The sequence below is a fragment of the Cotesia glomerata genome, linkage group LG10, assembly GCF_020080835.1.
Source record: "Cotesia glomerata isolate CgM1 linkage group LG10, MPM_Cglom_v2.3, whole genome shotgun sequence".
In the NCBI taxonomy this organism is placed as follows: domain Eukaryota; kingdom Metazoa; phylum Arthropoda; class Insecta; order Hymenoptera; family Braconidae; genus Cotesia; species Cotesia glomerata.
In genome coordinates this window covers 14,229,465-14,253,048 of record NC_058167.1, presented here as the reverse complement: position 1 = coordinate 14,253,048, position 23,584 = coordinate 14,229,465, and the positions used below count along the sequence as shown (strand labels likewise).

At 28.5% G+C, this 23,584-nt stretch overlaps 2 protein-coding genes across 6 annotated transcripts in view; one reads left to right on the top strand and one right to left on the bottom strand.

The window, feature by feature from the left end:
* Positions 1-54: 54 nt before the first annotated feature.
* On the bottom strand, positions 55-865 carry LOC123273455 (leucine-rich repeat-containing protein 57). Its single transcript, XM_044740858.1, has one exon. The coding sequence runs from the start codon at positions 822-824 to the stop codon at positions 90-92; it is 735 nt and encodes a 244-aa protein (XP_044596793.1). The 5' UTR covers positions 825-865; the 3' UTR covers positions 55-89.
* A 1,231-nt stretch (positions 866-2,096) lies between these two features.
* The window catches only part of LOC123273452 (guanine nucleotide-releasing factor 2), a 71,129-nt gene continuing 49,641 nt past the window's right edge, over positions 2,097-23,584 (top strand). For 3 of the 5 annotated variants that reach the window (XM_044740854.1, XM_044740853.1, XM_044740851.1), the window contains exon 1: positions 12,153-12,500. In XM_044740854.1, coding sequence (XP_044596789.1) covers positions 12,320-12,500 — 181 coding nt within the window. In that variant the 5' untranslated portion in view covers positions 12,153-12,319. Of the gene's footprint in view, positions 2,353-12,151; positions 12,501-23,584 lie in introns of those variants that run through there. The other 2 variants (XM_044740855.1, XM_044740852.1) reach the window with 2 other exon arrangements.

Here is a 23,584-nt window from a genome sequence, read left to right as displayed (position 1 = left end):
AATTGTACAAAATATTCGTAAGTGTGCCGAGAAATAAACTCGATTAAAAAAAGATTGATTAATTAATGAAATATCAGTGTAGTATTTATTTAAAACATTTTTTTTTTGACAGCAGTGTAGCGTTCCATGTAGACCTCGTATCCATCTATATCAGCAATTTTTTTATTCTCAAACAAATTACCCTCTACAGTAATGTTAGAAATTTTAGACTCCTTAAAAATCCTCGAAGGTATAGCGTTAAGTTGCAGACAATTTTCTTCTAGCCTCAAAGTCTTCAATCTCGGGCAGTCGGCCATCTTGTCGGAGATCGCCGAAATTTGATTTTGGTTTAGGTTTAACTCGATAACATGCAGCCCGACAACTCCGTCTGGCACACAAGTCAACTTATTTTTAGACAAGTCCAGAGCATCTAGGTGCTTCAGTCCGCAAAACATCAACGGGAATTCCGTCAGCTGGTTCTCTGATAAATTAACTTGCTTCAAATGCGACAAATTAGACAAACTCTCCGGCAAACTTTTAAGCTGATTAAAACTAGCGTTAAGTATCTCCAATTTAACTAAATTACCAATTGTTTCCGGCAGTCCTTGTAGTTTATTGTGGCTCAAATTAAGTTGCTTGAGGATCGAGTAAATTCCTATCTCGTCGGGCAAAACCTTAAAACTATTTTGTGACAAATCAAGCGTACGCAATATCTCCGATAGTTGCTTCATGTTCGCTGGGATTTCCATCATCTGTCTGTTGGATATATTTAGGATTCCTGTTTTTTTCGCCGTTTCATAATGCTGCTTTATTTTTACTGTGTTACCCATGATTTCCTTTTTCATTTAATTTTTTTATTGCAATGTCTCGTTCTCCAATTTTTTTTAAATAATAAAAATAGGACTTCAATTTTTCACACCTGCAATAATAAAATTAATTTTATTAGTTTTCAAAACAATTGATAATTATTGTGGAATAAAAATTGTAAGTATAAATATTGCAAATGTTTAATAATTGTTTTCTTTTTTAATTAATTATCAGATAATATTATATTTTATATAATATCTAATTTATAATAAATTCTCTCGAAATTTTTGTATTAATATTATAACAATGAAGTTAGCCGTCAGCTGTCAATTTAAAAATTTTTTTTAACAAATTAATAACAATAAAAAATAGCTTCTAAAAATTTTCACTTGTAATTTTTATTAATTTTTACATGTGGAACTTTTTAATTATATTTTTTTTATAATATTTAATTGCTATAAAATTGTAAAAAAATTTTTAATATCTGTCTACTTCAGTGTTATTTACTATTGTGTACAAAGCCGATTGGCGTTAAATTATATAAATACAAATAAATAAATAATATTAGAAAATAATTCTAAGTACCTGAACCTTGAAAAAGTTAATTTTTTTTGTTAGTGTCAATAAAATGTACGTTCTATAACTCCAAAATTTTTTGACATCCATTTAAATTACCATAAATTTAATTTTTAAATTAAAAAAATACAAAAATTAAATATTAAAAAAAAATCATTAATTTTTTAGACTTTAAAGTGTATAATTATACACAAAAAAATTCCTGTCATAATTTCAACTATATAGTTTTATTTTTTAAAACAAAATATAATGATAATAAATAAAAAAAATTTAATAATAAAAAAAAAATCTTCACATGAATAAAAATTTTTTTTTGTTTGACATTTGATCATTGATTAAAAAATAATTCACGTAAGTCTACTTGAGCCTGTCATTAAAAATTCATACAATCATTACTACTCTAAAAAATTAATTATTAAAAACAAACAGTAGTTCTTACCATATTTATTAAAAATAAATTTCAACAATTAAATTCACCCGTAGAAATTTTTCCCAAAAGCTCTTATGGCATTTCAAAAAGTAAATAAACAAACTAACAATTTTACGTCACAATAATTTAGATAAAAATAATAAAAATGAGTTATGGTTAGGTGTTGAAGTGACAATGACAGGTGAGGAGAGCAACAATGCAGTGAGAATAATTGTCCCTAGATAATGTCCCCAGGGAGAATCTAAAATTCCTAGACGAAAAAATAGTAAAAAAAGATGGTGGGAAAAATTCGGGTGATTGCCAGCAGACGGCAGTAAGTGCGCGCGCATGAATGAAGATGGTTGACAAACATGAAAATGTAGCGGTGGAAGTTGAGTTTACTTTAGTATTTAAATAAATAAAGCGCATGTAGTGCGTTGATAAATGGTGTTATGAGTTATAGTAATAAAATGGTTAAATAGTGTTTAATGTTATCAATAATACGGTGTGCTGTGATAATTATTAATTAGTGAGACGATCACTCACGATGGCTGCCACACCGAAGCTCGACAAGTATTCAGGTATTTACCTTTTTTTTTTATCTGTTTACATTCGTTTTTTGAATTAACTCATTTTTTTTCATTTTTTAGATTTGAAATTTAATTTTTATATTTTATTGCTCTTATTAATAATTTTTTTTAAAAAATAATTGCACGCGGGAATTTTTATTGACAAGTCAAGTGTCTTATCGCCTTTTTTTATGAGTGATAAAAAAATTTCCAGATCATGATAATGATTGGTGAGATAGTCATGATAATAAATGAGTGATGATCCGCGGGCGCGAAATGTCAAAAGCATATGAGAGTTTATGCTCTGCGCGTGCTTGCCTGGGAACATTCCTGCTCCATATATCTATAGCTATCAAATGTATATATAAATTCAGACAGATATATATATAGATAGAAATTTTTTTTATGTGTACTATAAAAAGTACTCGTAATTACGTTAAGTACTTGAATGAAAAAGAGGTAGTTGATCTATTTAATTTAAATGAGAACTTTTTTCTTTTATTTAAATTTTTAGCAGAAAAAAAATTTATTTTAATCTTATTAAAAAAAATTTGTGTTTTAAATATATATCAAGTAATAATTGTTTAAAAATTAATATTTTTTTATTTATGTAATTAGTTGATTTCTTTAAAAATTAATTATTGCACTTTCTTGTGTCGCAATTTAGAGAAAATTTAGCTGTAATACATCTTATTTAATAGAGTTACGTAGTAAAATTAGCAATGGCTTAAAAGTTTATTCATATTGTAATTTTAAAGTAAATTACATAACAATACAATTACAAAAATAAAATTGTGTCAAAATAAGAAATTTAATTCTTAGCTTTAAATTTTTGTTCCATAAAAATTTTATTAAAAATATTATATATTATATTTTATTAAAAATATTAATTAAATTTTATTAAAAATATTAAGTCCAAATATTTAAACGATAAACATTAAATTAAAAAACATTTTTTTTTTTAATATTTAATTTATTTATTTAAGACAAAAATTTCAGATTAAAAATAAATAAAATGACAATAATAATAATAACCAGATCAAAAGCATGAGAAAATAAAATGAGATTCTCTTAATCAAATGATTAGGGTCCATCGGACTGTACATATATTGCTCCATCGTGCGTTAAATTAATTCTCCTAATTGAAATAACGTATATTTGTAACTACAAGATATAACATAAAATTCACCCTTAGCTCGTAAATATCGAGTTAAATTAAAAAGAGAAAAAACTGCAAGAAAAGATGATATGGAGCTTAAAGAACATTAAGAGTACTGGCATACCCTGAACGGTGTAGTCTCTAGTTTATAGCGAGTAAGTGAGGGGTATGTAGTTTATGGGGAGTGGGATAAATATATGATTGTTATTATTGCTTTATTTTTTTAGGGGTTTTATTTCGAGTTGTTTGTTCAGCTACAAAATGCCTGGGTGCCTACCGAGGCAATAATACTCTTGGCAATTTAATAAACCTAAAGTATAGCACGCGCCACTGACTTTTATTATTTAGTACAGCTGGTTGGTTCTCTATAGCTCTGTGTAGGAGTGAAGTTGTTGAGGATTTTCTTTCACAAATAGACAGACTTACTGTCGTGTGTCCATAAATGATTTTGTATTTAAACTTTTACGCGGCGACTTTCGACAAAGAAATTTTACTCATTGTCGTCCAGCTCTCACCTCGCCGTTCCACTCTTTCTCATATTTTATTTTATATTATACTTTGTATTTTATTTAATATATACTCGTCAGCAGTTCTTCTCTAGTTGCTTTATATTCTACCAGAGCTATGCGTTCTCTGGGATTCGTTTACAATTTATAATACAACAATTGTCGGGGATATTGTATAGAAAAGTTTCCCGAAGTATCAAATTCTAGAATTTAACTGCTAAATTATGAATAATAATATTTTTATTTTATTCTTCTAATTTTTTTTCCGAATTGTAAGTTAAGTTATTATTTTGTTGTTTTTTTTTTATTAATTGCACTGAGAAAAAAAAATTCTTGGCTCAAGAATTGTTTAAAATAAATTTTGGTTTTTTGACAAAAGAATATCAATATCTATCATGATAATAAAATATTGGCATTAATTTTGATAGATTAACAAACAAGGTTCACTTTAATTAAACAAAAAATAATTCAATTAATTCGATCAATTCTTAAAACAAGAAAATATATTCTTGTGACAAGAAAATTTTCTCAAGAGTAGTACTTTTTTTTCTTAGCGTACTATTTAATTGGATTTAATATTTTATTGTAATTAATGGACCGGCTTTAACAGGAACAATGTTTGTCTTTTAAATACAAACGTTATTCAGAGAAAAGTAAACCCTTGAATTTCAGTTGTCGTGTTAACTGGTACCGCACGACAACATTGTTATTCTAGTGCGTAATTATAGTTAATTCCAGTTGATTCGTTGGCGGCTTCAATCATTGTGTCAACAGTTGGTCGGATCGTGTATCGGCTTAATTTATATATTAACTCAACTAGACTAGAGTAATAAATTTTTAAATTCTTAGATAGAAAACGGGTAGATAAAAATATTGAGCGTAAAAAGTTATTTATACGTTTTTATGTAAGTCTAGAAGCTTAAATATATTTATTCTAAAAAATAATAATTAATAATTACAATAATAATGATAATAAAGTCGTAAAAAGATAAAATTGTTTACAAAGTAAAAAAAAAAATTAATATTTTATCGACTATCAAAATTTGTAAATTTAAAAATAAAATATTAGTTAAATTAAAAAAAAAATAATAAAGTAATAATCGAAATTTTTTTTTATTTTTAATTAAATTATAAAAAACAATTGTATTGAAATTTTTCTTAGATTCTCATCTTGCATCTTGTAAAAGTAATTAAGTGAAGCTCAATGAGCGGCGAGTTGGAAAAAATAACTGAAAAACTAGAAGGTATTTTCTTTAGGAAGGTCAATAATTTGGTGGTGGTGGTAGAGCAAGTGTGTATAATATAAACGATGAAAGTAGGAAAAAAAAAGTCTACTTCAAAAAGGAACTCATTAAAATCCCAACTACGGGCACAGTCCTAGCGCATTGAAATAATTCTATGCTCAACTGAAGCTTTTTTCCCCGTAACTTTCATTTTTGAATCGTCTATTTTCTTTATCTTCATCTCGGTTATTTTCTCCTCTGCGGGTAGGGTCTAAAGGTCGCGTGTGTCTTTGCTTGCACAAGAAGACAAAAAAAGCTATTGTGCTATACCGTACGGAGTTGAGTGAAATGAGAGGGAAATAAGGGGCCAAAGTAAATGAAAAAAGGTTAAAAGAAAATAAAAAAACAAAATGAGAATGATAAAGGAAAGAAATTTAAAAAAGAATAAATAAATAATAAGAACGAAAGAAAACTATGAGGAAAAAGAAGCAAAGGAAGAAACATAAAAGAAAATCGCAAGTTCAAGATATTACCAAATCCCGTTTTATCTCTTCGTGCTTTTATCTTTTAGCCAATCTTTATTCTCGATATTCTTGTCTCATTCTATATACTCTCGACATTATTATTTTTTGTTTTTTATAGTTGTGCTGTGTTGGCCTGTCGTGTTACTTGTCTAGACGAGGACTTATTTTTTATTTTTCATTTTCATTAGTTAAAACATTTTCCGAGAAAATTTTCCATGTTATGAGATAAAAATGAAAAAAAAAAAAAAAAAAAAAATACAGTAATAAAAAGTAAACTATAAATAAATGAAAATACGTCGGCTTTTTAAATTTAAGAGGAATTAAAATATGGATTAACGTTTTGTTTATTTATATTTTCTCGTTTTATAACTCGTTAAAAAACGCGAAAGTAATTTTTTTTGCAATCCCAAAAATAAAACAAATAATCGTTAAAATGTATATTTATCTATATAAACTGAATTTAATTTATATTTAATCTAGAATAACGTTTGAATATTTGTTGTTGTTGTTGTTATTATTATTATTTGTAAATATAGTTACTGCTTTCAGTAAAGTACATATTAATTGAATACATAAATTAAATCCGGGACGGCTGTATCCGTGCAATATAATCAGGATCTTTTGATAATTATAATTATATTTACTTTCTAAATATTTAAATTAAATAAAGTTAATTTGAATCGAAACTAATTTTAATCGTTTGAGAAGTAATTTTATTTTTTGAATCAATATTTAGCCGTTCAAAATTCTGGATAAACCAATAAAACTGTTGATTTAGTAATAATATTTTCCATTGCCCTAATTTTATATTATTAAATAAAACAAAACAAAATAAAATCAACAATTAAACTCTATAAAATTTTAATTCAAAATTTACCGCCTATTTCATATACTCGTCGCGCCACGCGAGAAAACAACAGCTTACAACAATGGCGCCAGATAGACGTCCCCGGTTTTAACGCAAAAATCGTTACAACAAGTAAACTGCGCCGAATTTAATCATGATTTTTATAGGCTCATAGCTTATACGATTTTGAAGCCAATAAAAAATAATCTGGTCGTTAGATCAATTTCTATGAGCTACAGTGTGCTTAAAAGAAACGACAATTGCGATCGTTCAATAAAAGACCTTATTAAACACAAAGAAAATACTTTCTACAAAATAATTTACTACCATATCACTAAAACTAACTTCAGAGGATCGAATTAAACTATAAAATGACTCAATAAAAAAATCAGATAAACTTTTCCACTGTTTTTATACCAGTAATATCTATGCAAATTACACGACACGTTATCCAAATTTTTGGAATTCTATTGAATGGCATTAAAGATATTTCCAATGCAGTAACTTGATTTTTCTTTTTATACTTGTACTTATTCCCGGCATTTACATCCGTCTTTTTCTGTCTCCGAGTCAGCTCAATCCAGAATCTGTTCCTCTTGAGTTTCTCTGTGCTCCAGAATCTAGATGAGAGAAGAGAGTATATATGCATAAGGAGAAGCATCTGGATGTCTACAACTATATACAGAAACACAAATTTATCCTCTCACCCAATAGCAGAATGACGTTAACGTTTCAGTCGTCACATCAGTTACGTCGGCCTTTGATTCATGAATATGCAGCTTTCCACCCAGGTACACACACTTTGGTTACCACAAGAAATAAACCACCCCTGTCGATCTACATATACATACATACATTTAATACGTAATACCTAAGGCTCAAATCCACCTCTATGGATATACACAGTACCTACACGCTACGCACGCGGAAAGTTCACTTAACTAAACTCAACGTTTTATTTCGGAAACTTAAGATGAGTTTAAATCATTCATGCCAACGACTGTTTGTTTTTCTTCTCGTTCTTATTATTATTCTCCTTCATCATCTCGATAGATTCGACATTTAACTCAATCTTTTACCTTACTTTATTTTCCTCAATTTTGTACCAATAGGAAAATTTTATTTGTAACCTAATTTATTATTAATTCAACAAATATTTGACAAGACCGATTGGGTAAAAGTAAAGGTATAGGAATAGTTACGCCCTTCTATTAACTGTAAAATTTTGAGAGAAAGTATTTTATCGATAAGTAGAGCTTAAAAACCGATACGATAGTCGATAATGGATAAAGATAATCGTAAAAATCCCTCGTGATTCGATATTAAAAACGTCTATTGTCGTCTTAGCGCTCTTGGACCGTTGCGGGTCAAGATCTAGCCTTCATTTGCATCAATACCCTCGGCATATCCGGATGCAAAGCACCTAGAGATCCCTTTCATCGACTTAAGCAGCTTAACCCTCAGGAATTCCGAGTTGTGAGATGGTGAGTTAAGGATCCGGGGTGAGTTAGCGTCGGGACAAAGCGGGAATCGACAGACGGAAAGGGTTTTCAAGATATTCTCCTTCTCAGTTACCGAATTACAAAGGATACTCCTAGTTCGGAACCGCGAACAATTACACCAATATTATTGATTTAAATATTTTAATCCGGTAAAAAAAGTATTGTTGGATTTCTGTTAAAAATCATGGAAGCTCATTCATTAATGCAATAGCACATATTATATCTTGCAAGCGAACTAATTTATGGAGATCCAAGGAAAGTTGTTAGTAATTTATCAATTAAACAAATCATAAAAATATGCAAGCTTGTACAATTTTGTGTAATTTTAGAAAAAAAAACAACTGTTTTCGGTAAACTATAAGCTTGAAAAGTGACAAAAAACTAGACTAAATAGAAAATATAAATCGATATTTTTTGAAAATAACTCCTGAAACTTTTTTAGAATAATTATAATCATTATTTAAAGTTTCATAATTTCACGAAATTTTTTTACTTTAAATATAATTGTAATTTGCATGCTTTTTCCCATATCTTTACTATTGTTGCCCCTAGATCCTCTTTAAAGTATCATTTCTCACCATTGATCTTCTTTATCGACCAAATTTTTGGAAAATTCCAAGAAATGGCGGTAGTTGTAAATGACTAAAGGCAAAACTGTACTTAAAAAAGGCGTTTTCATGTTAAAAGAGCGGAATTATCAAAAATTATCATTTAAAAATATAAAAAAATATGCAGTGTATTAAAAATTGTAATTTCTACCTTCATATACTCACATATTAAATAATAAATTTCAATTATTGATTTTTAAATCGTTTTCAAGCAACAGTTTTATTACTAAAATTAAAATCTAAATAAAAAACTTCCATATATTTTATAATCAGTTTAATAAATCAGCACCCTTCCGGATTTAAACTAAAAAACTACATTGGAAACAATGAAGATTCATAGCTGGATGCTGAACCTCCGTAATTTTATTTAACCGTTACTGTCCATGTCGTGCAGTAACACAGACATAAATCGAAGAAACGTTAATAGAAAGATCGACGATACAGATGTGACGATAATATGAGAAAAGAAAATCCTTAGAGGACAAAAAATACAGACATATGTGTGTGTGTGTGTTCCCCACACATGACACACAAACATCGACACACGTCTCACACAAGCAACAAATAAATTTTCCTTTGCCATTTTCCGTAGTAGAAATCCGACGTATATTCTACCTCAACATATTGCTTACAAAATAAAGAATGAGCCAGGAGTTTGACCGTAATACTATTCTTCTTTCGTTCATATACAGTACCAGCTGGGATGCTTGCTCCTGTTATATATTTGTCCATACATATATGTTTCACGTGTATCACATATCCCGTATTATACAGAATCTAAAGTCTAGACACCACTACACTCATTTTGATCTTTTATATCGCATTTTTTTCATTCGCCTATGTGTCGCATTTATTTATTTAGTTTCTTTTTTTATACTTTTATTCTTTCTTGCGTATGTACGTACCGTTAAAATAGACGAGTCTTATTTCCCGGCCAAAGTCACAGATATTACTGTCTTCTGATCTACTCTGTTAGTTTAGTTGTATATACTCGTGGTGATGCCCACTATTACGGACAGTTCATCTCGGATTTGCGGCCAAGCTAGTTGATTCATTTTGTTGCTTCTAACATTTATAATTAATTATTTTATACCATTTATACTTGGTTGAAAGAATTAGTGCTCTTGTGCTATTGTTTGCTAATTTTCGAGTGCTAATTAACTGGTTAATACTTTAATTAATCAATTAAGTGATCAGCTGTGACATAGTTGTCGTTAATTAATAATTGACACTAATATTTTCATTTAATTTTAATATTTATGTGATACGGAGATGAAATCCCGGTGATGATTGACAATCAAGGCCTGATCGGTTAGCGGATCTTTAATGGTGATTGCTAGTTGTCGCGCGAACGAGTCCACACTGTTGAATGCTCCACGCATGTTTTTTTACGTGATAAATAACGGTAGAAGCTTATTTCTGCTTTCTGTCATTGATAAGAGGATTTTTTTATTGTTGTGTTTTTGGGATTTTGTTCGACAAAAGTGAAAGTTTTGAACTTTGATTCTGGGTGAAGTATTGGGAATATGAAAAATTAAAAGATAAACTCTTTGTAAAAAATTTGACGCTCTACAAAAAAGGTTTCTTCATTTTTTCATACACTGATAGAAGGATTTGTTTATAATTAAAAATATTTGTTAATATTTAACAAATTATTTATTAGAGACCACTTTTTAGTCCTTAACAAATATTTCTTGGTATTTAAAAAGATTTATTATTATTTAATAAATGAATATTCGATTTATTAAATGCAAAAAAATCATTTTAAATACTAAGAAATATTTGTTTTATACTAAAAAGTGGTCTCTAATAAATAATTTGTTAACTATTAACAAATATTTTTTAATACAAATAAATTCTTCTATCAGTGTATCTTCGTTGATTTAGCCAGAATTTAAGAAAAATTATTTTTGAATCGAAATATTTTTTGAATTGATGTTTTTTTGGTATTAATTAATTTTTTTAAATACTTTGAAATATTTTAAAAAATAAATTAGTAAAAAAAGAATGTTTGATTTTAAAAATTAAAGAATAAAAATAAATATCGATATTTTTTTCAACATAAACAAAAAATTAAAAAATATTTATAGCGAAATATTTATTTATGTTTCCCCAAAATTGAACGTGTGTTTAATTATGTGTTGATATTTCTCGTATATTACTTACGAAAAGGGGCTAAAGAAGCGAGGGATAAACTAATCCACCCGCAAGCTCCTAAATATAAAAGAAGGGGAGGGCTTGAGTTTAAAAGAGACTAGTGAAACTTAAATTTCTGCAGGAAGACGAATATTAATATAAAACGAAACTAGGTCGCAAGTTTATGTTACGTTTAATATAATTATATTATTTTATATATCCATTTAAACGAAATATAAATCGGTAATAATTCTCACTGAGTTAAAAATTAACAGGCAAAAACAGAAGTCGAAGTGGCTGTAAAAAAAGTAAATTGCGATATGAAATGAATAGATAAAAAGCGTTAAAGGACGTAAAAAAAATATATTAAAACACTCGGAACTCGAGCGTTAAATAAATTGGAGACTAGCCGACCTATAGTCGACAGGCCGGGCTTGTTTATTGGAATTTTTCACGGTTGAAAAATCGCCTTGGATCATCGATCCATCGTGACGATATACTTTGTTGTACTATATTTTATAAAATATATATAGTACTTTTGATAGTATTCGTGTCTACATACCTAGATCCAAATTTATATCTATATCTATAAATATTGGACTACACATGTGAAATATGTGTAGACTGTGTTGCTCATTCTCGTGGATATAAATCGGTTCAGAGAATATGTTATACTTTGGCTATCACCAGTAGTTTGTTATCAGCAAGTGTGACGTGACAGCAAATTCGCTAAAATTAAAAAAAAAAATTTTTTTTTAAGTCTGAATAATTATAATAAGCTTGTAAATTTTTTTGGCTAAAATTGGAAATTCAGATGACCAAAAATAACTTGATCAATTAATTTATTTTTATTTACTAATGCTGGGATTCACTTTATTTAATTTAACGCGACGACGCTTGCGAATAGTCGCGCGGAGACTAATAGACAGACTTTTGGATTATCATTATAAATTCCAACATATTTATATTTAGCCCTGTCATTCGCGCTAAGTAATATCCAAACCGCTCTTTTCAGACTTTAACACAGTTTAATAATAACGTCAATTGCCAATAAATTATTTATCATTGATAAAAAATTGGAAAAAAATTCTAAAAATAAGATTGAAAAAGTTTTTAGATATTTAATCCAACCACAGACGTATCAAAAAAATTCAATGCGGTCATTTGCTCGTATTACACTTCCTCGTTCATTTATTATAATTTTTCTTCTTCAATGTATTTATTTTTACTCAGTAGGTTGATTTTATAAAAAAATTTTCATTATTTTTGTATAAAATTAGAATTTGTCAAAAAAATAATTGAATGATCGACGTCGGGAATTGAACCCTGATACTTCGTGTCTCGTTCCATCTCTTGTCTCTTCTTCAGAAGTAAAATATCGGTATTTCCTTTTTTGTTTAGAATTTATAAACAAAAATTAACAATAATGAGTGCAAAAAGTGGTTATAATACGAAACAATCATAAAATAAAACAATGCCTCACTACGATGACACTTTTCTCGACTCTCCGATATTCCGCAGACGTGCTAAAAGTTACAGTGTTTTGAAACAAGACGTTCCAAAATCAAAAACATTTCAAATAACGGCGATTCCGCTGCTCCTGGCGGTGACCAGCCAAAAGAATTTTTCATCTGCATCATCATGCAGCCTCCAAGGTAAAAGAAATTAAAAAATATAAGATTCAATGGAATGAAATGAAACAAAGAAAAACGCAATGGCACCATTTCCAAACAATAAAACGAGTTTCTTAAGTTTATAGTCCTTAATCTCGGGCTCGAGCCTGCTATTAAGCGTTTAATCTTGCATTAACCTAAAATAAGTCTTGAATTTCTCTGCGGTTTTAGCAATTGCTATTATTATTATATATACATTTTCTTTGTTTTCGAAAGCCTGTTTATCGCTCGTGCCCAATGGGTGAAGTATATAATGGAGGGCCTATATCCCATCTAAATTTAGATTCTGTAACCTTTTAGTGGCACAGTTCAGTTGAAAAGTGCTTCTAAGTAATAAATATATATATACACACAAATTTAACTTTTATTCTAGTTCCCTGTGTAGATTAGTGTTGGATTATTTTTTTTTAATATTCCATTTTAGATGACCTTTTAGATCACTTATGATGCACATGCGCATCAATAATGTAAAACTCTTTGACATTTTTTAAGTTTTTTTTAACTAAAAATTTGTAAAAAAGTTTTTTTTTTTCAAAGTTCAAATAAAAAAAAATAATTTGTGACATTTGCTAACTTTTTTCTGTAGAATTCCCAATTTTAAAATATTAAAAAAAGTGTTTTATCAAATAATAAATTTTGAGTTCGGAAAATTGAAAAAAAAGTTATGTTTTTAAATTTTTAAATTAAATTAAATTTTTTCTTATAATAAATTACTTGTTTACAATAATAATAAAAATTATCAATTCAAAACAATATAAATTCTTCATTAACTATGAATAATTCAAACAAGGATTAAATATGGACAAAGTCTATAAATTCCAAAATCAGCATATTCAATAAATCAATCCCAGAATATTGAGCTAATACAGATTAATCAAGATTTAGGGAAGGTAGTAACCCTTGGGATTAATTAATAAACCCTTGTTGAATCTTAATCCTAAAATTTATACCAACTAGTGTAGTATCTGTCTATCTAATTTATTCATACAACAACATCGATCTATACATGCATACATACGTAGACTAAAACTACACGTGAGGAGATATTAGTCTAGTCAGTATTATACGACCCGAGTGTATATTCTCCGGCTCCGTAAACGCACTCAATATCCAGTCATGCCGTCAATCGTATTAGACAAGACATGAGCAAGCACACCTTCAACAATTAACACCTTCATTCTGAGATTTCCCCTTGGGTTAGCGTACTCATGCAAATTGCGTCTCTAGTCCTATCCCTTATACTTCTATAGAGATATAATCCTTTGATTCCTGAGAACACTCCTCAATTCCAAAGCTTCTAGTAACGACGTTTAAATCCTCTTGTACACTTGAATCATAAACAATAACAACAATAACATTAATGATAAACTCCGTGATCGCATTAAACAGTAATAAAGAGAGCAAATATTTATTTTGCATACGATGTTACAGCGCGTGCTCACTTAAAAATTTATGCTCGAGAACGGAATTCGTAAACTCGCAAGTCGGATTTATTTGTAGCTTGTTGTCTCACGGTTCAATTAATAAAAATTGTGTCATTTATAAGTTTAAGAGTTCAAGTCAATACATTAGCATAATTCACTTCCATTTTTTACTTTAATAAAATCGAGTTTACTTTTTAATTTTTTTAAGATCACTTTTAAGTTTAAATCTATCGAAATCCTTTAATTATAATTATAATTGCTGTTTGCTTTTCTGTATGTGAAGGTCTGATGGTATGTTTAGTTAATACTGCCGCAAATTTATGGCATAAAAGCGTTTGAGGAATTTTCATCTTTCAACGCTGACCATAAAGCCAGCCGGGACTCGATATCCAGACTTTCAGTAAATACCCCGTAAATACACCCGACTTTGAGCGTACATGATTCCTTTTTTTTTTTTTTTTTTTTTTTTTTTTGAGCATTTTATTGATTTTTGCACTAGACAAATGAAAATAATGCCAGGTCAATAGAGTTTAGAGTTTAATTGACAGGACTAAGCTACTGGGAATTTTTATTGGTGGACCACAGACATGCAAATCCTAAATTTTTTTTTATTTACAAATTGGTATTGCTGTGCTTTCCTGTTTTTGTGGTTTTTACGGCTTTATTTCATTATAAAAATCAAGCCTGGAACTTTTTTTGGTAATTTAGTTTTGGGACGTGAAACTTTTTATAAATGGGAATTTGAAGATAATTATTGGAGATATTGCACTGATAGAAGGATTTATTTATATTAAAAAAATATTTGTTAATAGTTAACAAATCATTTATTAGAGACCATTTTTTAGTATCAAACAAATATTTCTTAGTATTTAAAATGATTTGTTTGTATTTAATAAATCAGATATTCATTTATTAAATATTAATAAATCTTTTTAAATACTAAGAAATATTTGTTAAGGACTAAAAAGTGGTCTCTAATAAATGATTTGTTAAATATTAACAAATATTTTTAACTATAAACAAATCCTTCTATCAGTGTGTGTTAAATTATTAAAAGCTAATTTTAGAAACTGTTTTTTTAAAAATCATTCGACAAAAATTTAATTAAAATGATTTTTACATACTAAAAAAAAAATATTAATTACATTTTAAAATGGGTTAAAATTGAAAATTTATTTTTTTTTTAGATATTTTAAATAAGAAAATTTTTTCTTCAGTCGAAAATACAAAATAAAAAAAAATAACATTGTTTTTAATTTTTTAAAATTAAATTTGATGTTTAAAAATTCAAATTTTATCTTCAATAAAATAAAACTAAAAATTATAGACTTCGAATTTGTTATTTTTTAATAAAAACCAAAAAAAAATTATTTTTTCAATAGATTAGTAATATTTAACTTAAAAACTTCATCAAAAGTAAAATTCCATCACAAAAAATTTGAATTAAACTTCTTTACAAAGCTAATTAATAAATTAACACGTATAATTCTTGAAGAAATATCAAAACACGTCGTTGTTATATTAACAATAAAGTTATTCAAATAATATAAACAGAATATCATAGCCAGGAAGGGTTGAAAGGGCTCCGCGAAGAGTAAACGCAGAGAAACGTCAACGGGGATCGGTTTTAGCCCTGTGGAATGGTGTAGCGTTCTCGGTCCCGCAGTCTGCTAGTGACAGGACTCACGGGACTCCTCTCGCCTCTCTTCTCTTCACTAACTTTATTCTCTCCATCACGCAATTCAAACTGAAATTTAACATCCGCATGTTATAAGCACTATATATTATTTTATATACACCCACACACCTACAAATATATATCTATGTATTTAATATACAACTTGGTCAGGTCACTGGCGAATGTCTACGGTTTAACCTCCGGATGTTGTGTGCACGAACGTAAACGAAAATTTCAGTAGCACACAATTCAGGAAACACGATACATTTTGAGGATGTGTATTATAACTTTTCAAAGCTAAAGCTACGATATTAAATATATCAAAGAAGAAAAAAGCTTTTAGAAAGGTATCAAGTGACTGACATTTCATCTATTTATTTTATAAATAAATGGATTGCTTTTATTTTTGTTTGGGATTATATTTTTCAGGAACAGGAATTAAAAGCTGTGTGTTACGTGAAAACAATAACAAAGATATTTAATAAATATTGAGTTTCGTTGAAAACTTTGGAATTTCATTTTGAAATTCAAAGCACAAACTTTATCGACTTACTTTTATTTCTTCTTAAATAAAAATATATGTGTGACCTATCCTACACTATATCTCCTTTATATCCTTGAATTTATTTTCATTATCGATCGCTCGGATAATATATAAAATAAAAAAAAAAATAAAATAATGGTGGGGCATTTATTTTGAAAAATTTAAGCTCAAATAAATTTTCACGAGTTACTTTTATGAGTGGGAAGTTATAAATTATGAGAACAGATCTCTAATAATTTAAAAAAATTTTCCAACTTTTATTTATGATTTACGATTTATTTTAGTGATAATAAAATTGATATTCTATCGGTATTAATATCAAAGGAATTTTAATTTTCACTAAATTACCTGCCGAGAGTTAAATGAATCCTCGGAAAAATATCTTTTAAAATGAAAAAAAAAAGTCATAATTAATTTATTGTCGGAGAAACTTCCAAGGAAATGTACACTTGTCAATTTAAAATTTAATTAACCAACTAAAGGTTACTTAGGGTTATTGTTTTTCCAATTTAGTATACTTTTTTTTACTCAACTACAAAAGGGTAAATGTAAAAGTATTGGACGTTGAGTTTGAGGGTGGAAAAAACGAGGGTTTAATTAAAACTTTTTACTGAGTTTATAATAAAAAAATTGAAATTAAATAAAGTGGGATCGGAAAAAAGGCTGAATAAATTAACTTTTTCGTCGGGTTTTTAAAAATGTGTAATTAATGTTTTTTCATTTTAAAAAACCTCACACTTCTATAAAAAAATGTATTTTAATTTATTAAAAATATATGTCAACAAATAAATAATACATAGCTAATTTTTGTACAGCTTTATATATTATTCATTTATTTATTATATTTTTAGCGTAAAAAATTTTTATGGGAGCAGGAGGGTATGCTTGATGTTAAAAAAAAATTGTTTTAAATATTAAAGAAAAATCCTTCCAAAAAAACTGTCCATTCTCTAATCCATAGATAAAATATTAGTGTCGGTTTATTTTTATTCAAATTTTTTGAAGGTAAATCCAGTCCGTAAAGCCCAGCGGGTAGTAGTGGTTAAAAAGATAAAAATTTAGCAAGTACAAGAACGAAAAATAAAAACTAAACTGGGGATATAAACTCACCCCTTTTTGGCTTATCGTGAATAATTTCGGTGGTGTAAAAGCGGTGACGCACCAGCCTATTAAATCCTGTTCTGTTGCGCTGTACATCTACAATAAAAATTTCTATTCTGAGGATAATGTGTGTTGTCTTTGTCGTTGACTCGTCGGGAAACTGGCAATACAGGGGATGCAGCGAGAGAGTGTGCGAAAGATGCTTGAGTGGGTGTAAGTGAGAGGTTGGAAGATGTAAAGAGGGACTTGCTGGCACTTCTGTTCATGTCCGAATCGGAAAGCACGAGTAAACCTACCGGATTTACTAGAAGGGCGTGACACACCCTTGTCGCGCTGTTGGGGTTGTTAACCGCCATTTAATCAAGATGCGACTACGGGAAACTGGAGGTAAAGAGAGAAACTGAATTTAAGAGGAACAGCGTAACCTAAAAGCGTACTATCCAATAAACTACTAAATTTGCTTGTATAAATATTTTGAAACCCGTTTCACAAATTTATTCGCTAAACTAATCGAAAAGTTTTCCGCAAGTCTTTGTTGTTAATCCCGTAGCTAGTGGTTGCATTGATCTGTTATTTAAAAAAATCTAGAATCTATATGTTGAAACAAAAAGAAAAAAAGCATAAACAAATAATTCTTTGTTATTGTTTGCATAGTGAAAATGTTTCGTGTTTTCATTGAGACAAACTTTTGCATGAATGCTCGTAATAATTACCCTTGTTAGAGAATAATTCATCAATCCTTTTTTCCCGTTTCCCATGTTATTCACCCTCACGCAGAAAAATATACCGAATCACCAACACGGCTATAAACACAATATACAACTAACTAGAGGTTATAATAATTAAATTCATCTCGGTTTTCCGAATAATTCTCGCTCTCGCTGGCCGCTCGTTCCCGAAAGGTTTTTATTAACTAACCAAACGTTGGGTCATAAGCTCGCTAAAATGAAACAATGGGCTGTTAATATTTTTTTCATTACTGTAAATCGAGGCTGAATCATATTTTATTACATCCTCTGCAAGAAGCATTATGAGTTTTCCAGTTATTGTTATTAACTTTGATGTTTTAGAAACAAAAAATGTTCATTGTGTACAAAATTCACTGTTAAATCATATTTTTGAACCATTTTTAAGCAATAAAATTATTTATTTTTTGAAAAATTGACCAATGAACCATTTTTAAACTTCTCATAAAAGCATTTCCAAGATATAAAGTCTATGATTAACCATTTTAAGCTTTATTTGAGTAGTAAAATACATATTTTACATTCAAGATTTACATTAAACCATTTTTGAACGGTTTTAATGTAATAATAATATTTATTTGATGAAGAATTAACCAGTGAACCATTTTTGAACATCTTAAAAAAGCTTTTTTAACAAGCTTTGTCTAAAAATTAACCATTATTTAGCTTTGTTTGAACAATAAAATACATTTTTTCTTTAAAAAATTTTTTATAAACCTCTTTTGAACTATCCATATAGCAATAAATGTTTTTTGAAGACAATATTAGCATTCTATCATAAAAAAACTTATATTTTACATAAATTACCGGCAAACCATCATAAATTCCAGTTAAACAAACAAAAACAGTATACTATCTTCATTGCGGTTAAGCTATAAAGCAAAAACACATCTCCCGCGTCATAATCATGGTTAACCATTATTATTCCGTTTTTGAACAGCAAAACAACGTCCATGCTTCTTTGCACAGCTATTAATAAACCATCATATAAGTGAGATTTTCTCAAAATTTAATAAACATGTTCCTCATGAAAAGCTTTGAAAGCTCTTCCTCAACTCAGTTTTTCTGCACGTAAATAATTTAAAGATACGTTATCAGAAGCTTAACAACATCAAAGACTGCATCTTTTTAATGCACTTCAATCTAACCTGATACAAAATAATTCCTTTTTCGGTTCAAAATATAGAGCGAAGTAAATGTAAAAGTATAAAAGCATGATAATATCGGTGATGTGACTATAAATTTAGGAGGGAAAAAGCTCTCTTGCGCATGTAAGTGCATTCATGCGTGTCGAGTTTGGTAGGAAGATAGCAAACGCCTTGAGGGAGTTTGAGTAAAGAGGATGGTTGTGCATTCGTCTTGAGAGCCCGACGTCGTGCATTTTCAAGAGCAACTTGAAGAAATGTGAAATTCCAAGTCGAAGGGTAGAACGCTAAAATAAATGGTTCAAGCCTCGGGCCTTTTTCTACATTTCTTTTACACTATACTCGCGCTTATTTTTTTTTACTTTGTCTTTGTCTCCTCACTTTGACTCAGTATTAGAACAACTTTTTTTCTTCATTTATTTGCTGTTTTTTGTCCAATTTTAAGTATTTATTTTCATCTGTTTATTCAGTAACAATAATAACATCACAGTTATTATTATTTTGGCTTTTTCATGACTTTTCCTTTTTCTTTTTCTTCTTTTACTTCTGGTGGTGCTTCTTCTTCTCGACTGCTTACGTCGTCGATTTCCATTCATGCGAGAGCTTTTGCTAAAGTGAATTTCAGATCACGATGTTCCACAATCCACACGGGGCCTCTCCAATCTTTCGATGCTCGAGTGTCGACATCGTTATTTTCATATACACTATTTTTTATCAGTATAAATTTATTTTTTATTTATATTTACATATTTCAGCGCATAAATTCCTCTGAGAATTTATTTTAAATATTTATTAAGCTTGTTTTTATATTTTTTTGCGAAAAAATTATATTTTATCGGTCTTTATTTACTTATGTAAATTATTATTATATTAAAACAGAAAATGTTTAATCTCGAGCGATTAGACGAAAATAAAAAGACAAAATAAAAGCCATTTAGCGAATCGATGGCTGGTTTTTGTGCTCGCACTTGCAATTTTTAGTTAGTTTTCTTTTTAAAAGCGGATATTGCGATTGAAATAATGAATATTCAGGTATTTTCTCGTACTGGTGAAATTAAAGCTTAAATTCAAAGACAAAGATGCGAAAACGAAAACTAAAATGGAAATTAAAACAAGCGAATAGAATGAAATCGGCTTCATGAAGAATTGAAATGAAAAAGATAAAGACAAAGTCTAAGTATTTGTTGCTCTGTTCTATTGCGAACTCAACTAACATTTAAAGTGAATCCTTAAATGTTATTCATGAAGCTCCCAAGATAGATTAAATTTCAGCAAACAGTTTGGGAAAATGACGACGACAGTCTAAAGAGACTGTTAATATATATAGCTTTAATTTCAATTTACCCATTTATAGCTCACTTTAATTTCTAAAATTAAATATTAAGGTACTGACGTTTTATCTTTGTACTGAACGACTAATTCTTGTTTGCAATGAGTAAGTGTAGTTTTAATCGAAATTAAAAAACTCTAGACTGAAAAATTAAATTAGAAAAATTAATCAAGTTTACTGAAAAAAAAAATTTCAACTAAAAAAAGATGAAATATTTTTTTAAATAATAAAATTTAATGTTTATATTTTGAAGAAAAAATTTATTATAAGTCGACATAAAAAAAATTGTTCTTGTCGAAAAATGAGTAATTTTAATTATAAATAAACAAATATTACTATATTAAATAATTAAAAAAAAACTACAAATAATAAAGTTAGTACGTTCATCTCAATGAAAAAGACTAAAATTAAATTCAAATTATTTTTCTTATATATAAAAATTAACATTAAAAGTAACGTGACTATTTTTGTCACACTATTCTCCCCGCAACCATCCAAGTCTGTTTCCACTGATGAAAATTCTCTATTCCCTCCTTGAATGTATGATAAACCCACCTTATTAATAAAATAAAATTTTAATTACGGAAAGTGGCAATATTAATTTACAAAAGATACTTATCTTTTCCCGCATTCGAACAAAACTAAGCAATGATGAGCAAAGAAAAGGACTTAGCGGGTTTATCGCGAAAAGCTCGATGAAACGTATATTTCACAAGAGCAGCGATCTGTCTCGTTCAAAAAGTCTGAACTGTTACAGGGTAACCCTATTTTATCTCTAGCTGCTGCTCCTTCTCTTTTATCCTATCCTGATGGAGCAAATACAGCAAAAAGGTTACTCTCAACGTTATTATATCCCCCTTTTAGGACAAAAGCTTCACAGGGGGATTTTAGTTAGTTCAGTTGGACTTTTCCACTTATACTCTCATCATGACACGTATGTAGTGTGTTACAGGAGTACACTATTCTCTACTCCTCTTGCTAATTATATCAACGTACAAATACCCTTTGAGCTTAGACAGATTAAAAGTGCACAGATCCGTGTCCTTTTTTATTCATAACTTTTCAGTATTTTTTTACGGCAATATAGGATGTATATGTCATCGCTTTTTAATTAACGCGCAAACAGCATTAGCTTTTTAATTTATTTCTTTATGAAAAAAAATTCTGGTTTATATGCAACAATTCTTTAGAGTCAAAGGAATTTTTAGTTCAAAATTTCATAAAAAAATTTTTCTATAAAATATTAAATTTTTTGAAAATTTAATACGCGAAACATTTGGACTCTTACGTCTTATTGAATTAAAACATTTGAGTCTACAGAGCGTGATGAGGGTCATCTGTCGATTATATGCCAACCCTTCGTCAATTTTCTGGGCTTTTATCGCCCGATTTTGGTCATAACTCATAACTCATAACATAAGTAACGAAATTGAAATTTATTATCGAGTTACTCGTAAGTAATATTCGATTGTAAATTTCCGGCTTGACACAAAAATTTTAGTACAATCTTTAATCTATAAAAAAATTAAAAGAAAGTTTTAACGAATCACGAACAAACGCTGACAGATGAATATTCAATTTCGAACTCCCTGAAGTATTTATAAAAAAAATGAAGAGGTTAAGTTAAGTATTCATAATAAAAAAAAATAAATTTGTAGATGTATCGAATGAGGATTATAAAAGATTGTCTGGAATAAATATTTAAAAATTTTCAATAGCTTAATTGAAGTCAAATATACAAAGTACTCTTTAGATTGATAATGATAACAGTAATAATGACGAGAGGATGCATATATATTGTATATACACTGTATAAACGAGAATAAGTATCATTGAGAGAAATAGAACGGAACGAATAAACCGAGTATATATCTATATAGAGCATAAAACAAAGTATAAATGTATGAGTGCTAAAAGAGCTGGCAGTGGCGGTGAGTTTGCCAATCCATTTGTAAAACTCTTTCCACACATTTAACGGTATATTTCATCGATATGAGCTTATGTGCTTCTAATAAAATATCTGTATGATATGATATCTGATAAATATTCACATATATATATTTATTCACATATGTAATGCACATTTTCCAAATAAATCTTTTGATCTTATTTCATTTTCATTTACAACTGACGGCATGGATTTTTTTATTACCACGCTAGAGCGAGGGTGTAATTGAATGGAAATAAATTCCCCGAGGACATGTTGATTAAAATCTCATATGAAGTATCTGGAGCTTTATCAAATAACTTTTCGCAAATAAAACAAACCGATGATCATAATAACTTGCATGATTTATTGCCCTGAGAACGATATTTTTCGGGATTTTGATGTATTAATACGTAGTTTAGATTCAAGTTTGATCTTAATATTACAAGTGCAACTCTGACAAAATCTGGTAGCAATACTCTAGAAAATTATTGTATCCAGATACAAATTCTTATTCATAAACTTTTGAGCTAGGGAAAAAAATACGGGAAAATAAGTCTGAGCTTTCATAGTCCGTCCGTGGCTGAGATAAATTTTATCTTACTTTGCCTATACTGTTCGCGGCGTGATAAATATGAGTTATGTATAATCTAATTATTTTTATATCAACTATGAAGATTGCTATTTTTTTTCACAGATAAATTCGGATTATGCAATTACTTTTTTAGTTTGGCGGGAGAGTTATTGCCTATAAATATTTAGAGGTATAAAATTTTTTATCCAAATAAAAAATAATAAATTTATTCTCGAAGTATTTATTTAAATTTTAAAGAAAAATCGTATAATTAAATCTATAAATAATATTCAAGTTACGTAAAGCGTAATTTTTTATTTTTAATATTAAAAACAAAGTAAAAAATTGAGTGTATGATAAAATGGCGCTCGCGGCCATTTTAAAGACCTTGTCGATAAAGTAGAAACGCTTGTAACCGAGCTTCGGTTGAAAGAAAGTAAAAATTTTAATACTTTATGATTTTACAAAACTTTCTTATTTCATAAACTTTTATTATTTTTTATGAAAATATTCAAACTTAATATATTTATAACTTTCATTGAAAACTTATGGAAATTAATTTTTATTATGTATTGCATATAAATACAGAAGTTAAGT

Bases quoted from the DNA above. Each gene is read 5' to 3' on its own strand.
- LOC123273455 (XM_044740858.1), bottom strand. From the start codon at position 824: ATGAAAAAGGAAATCATGGGTAACACAGTAAAAATAAAGCAGCATTAT.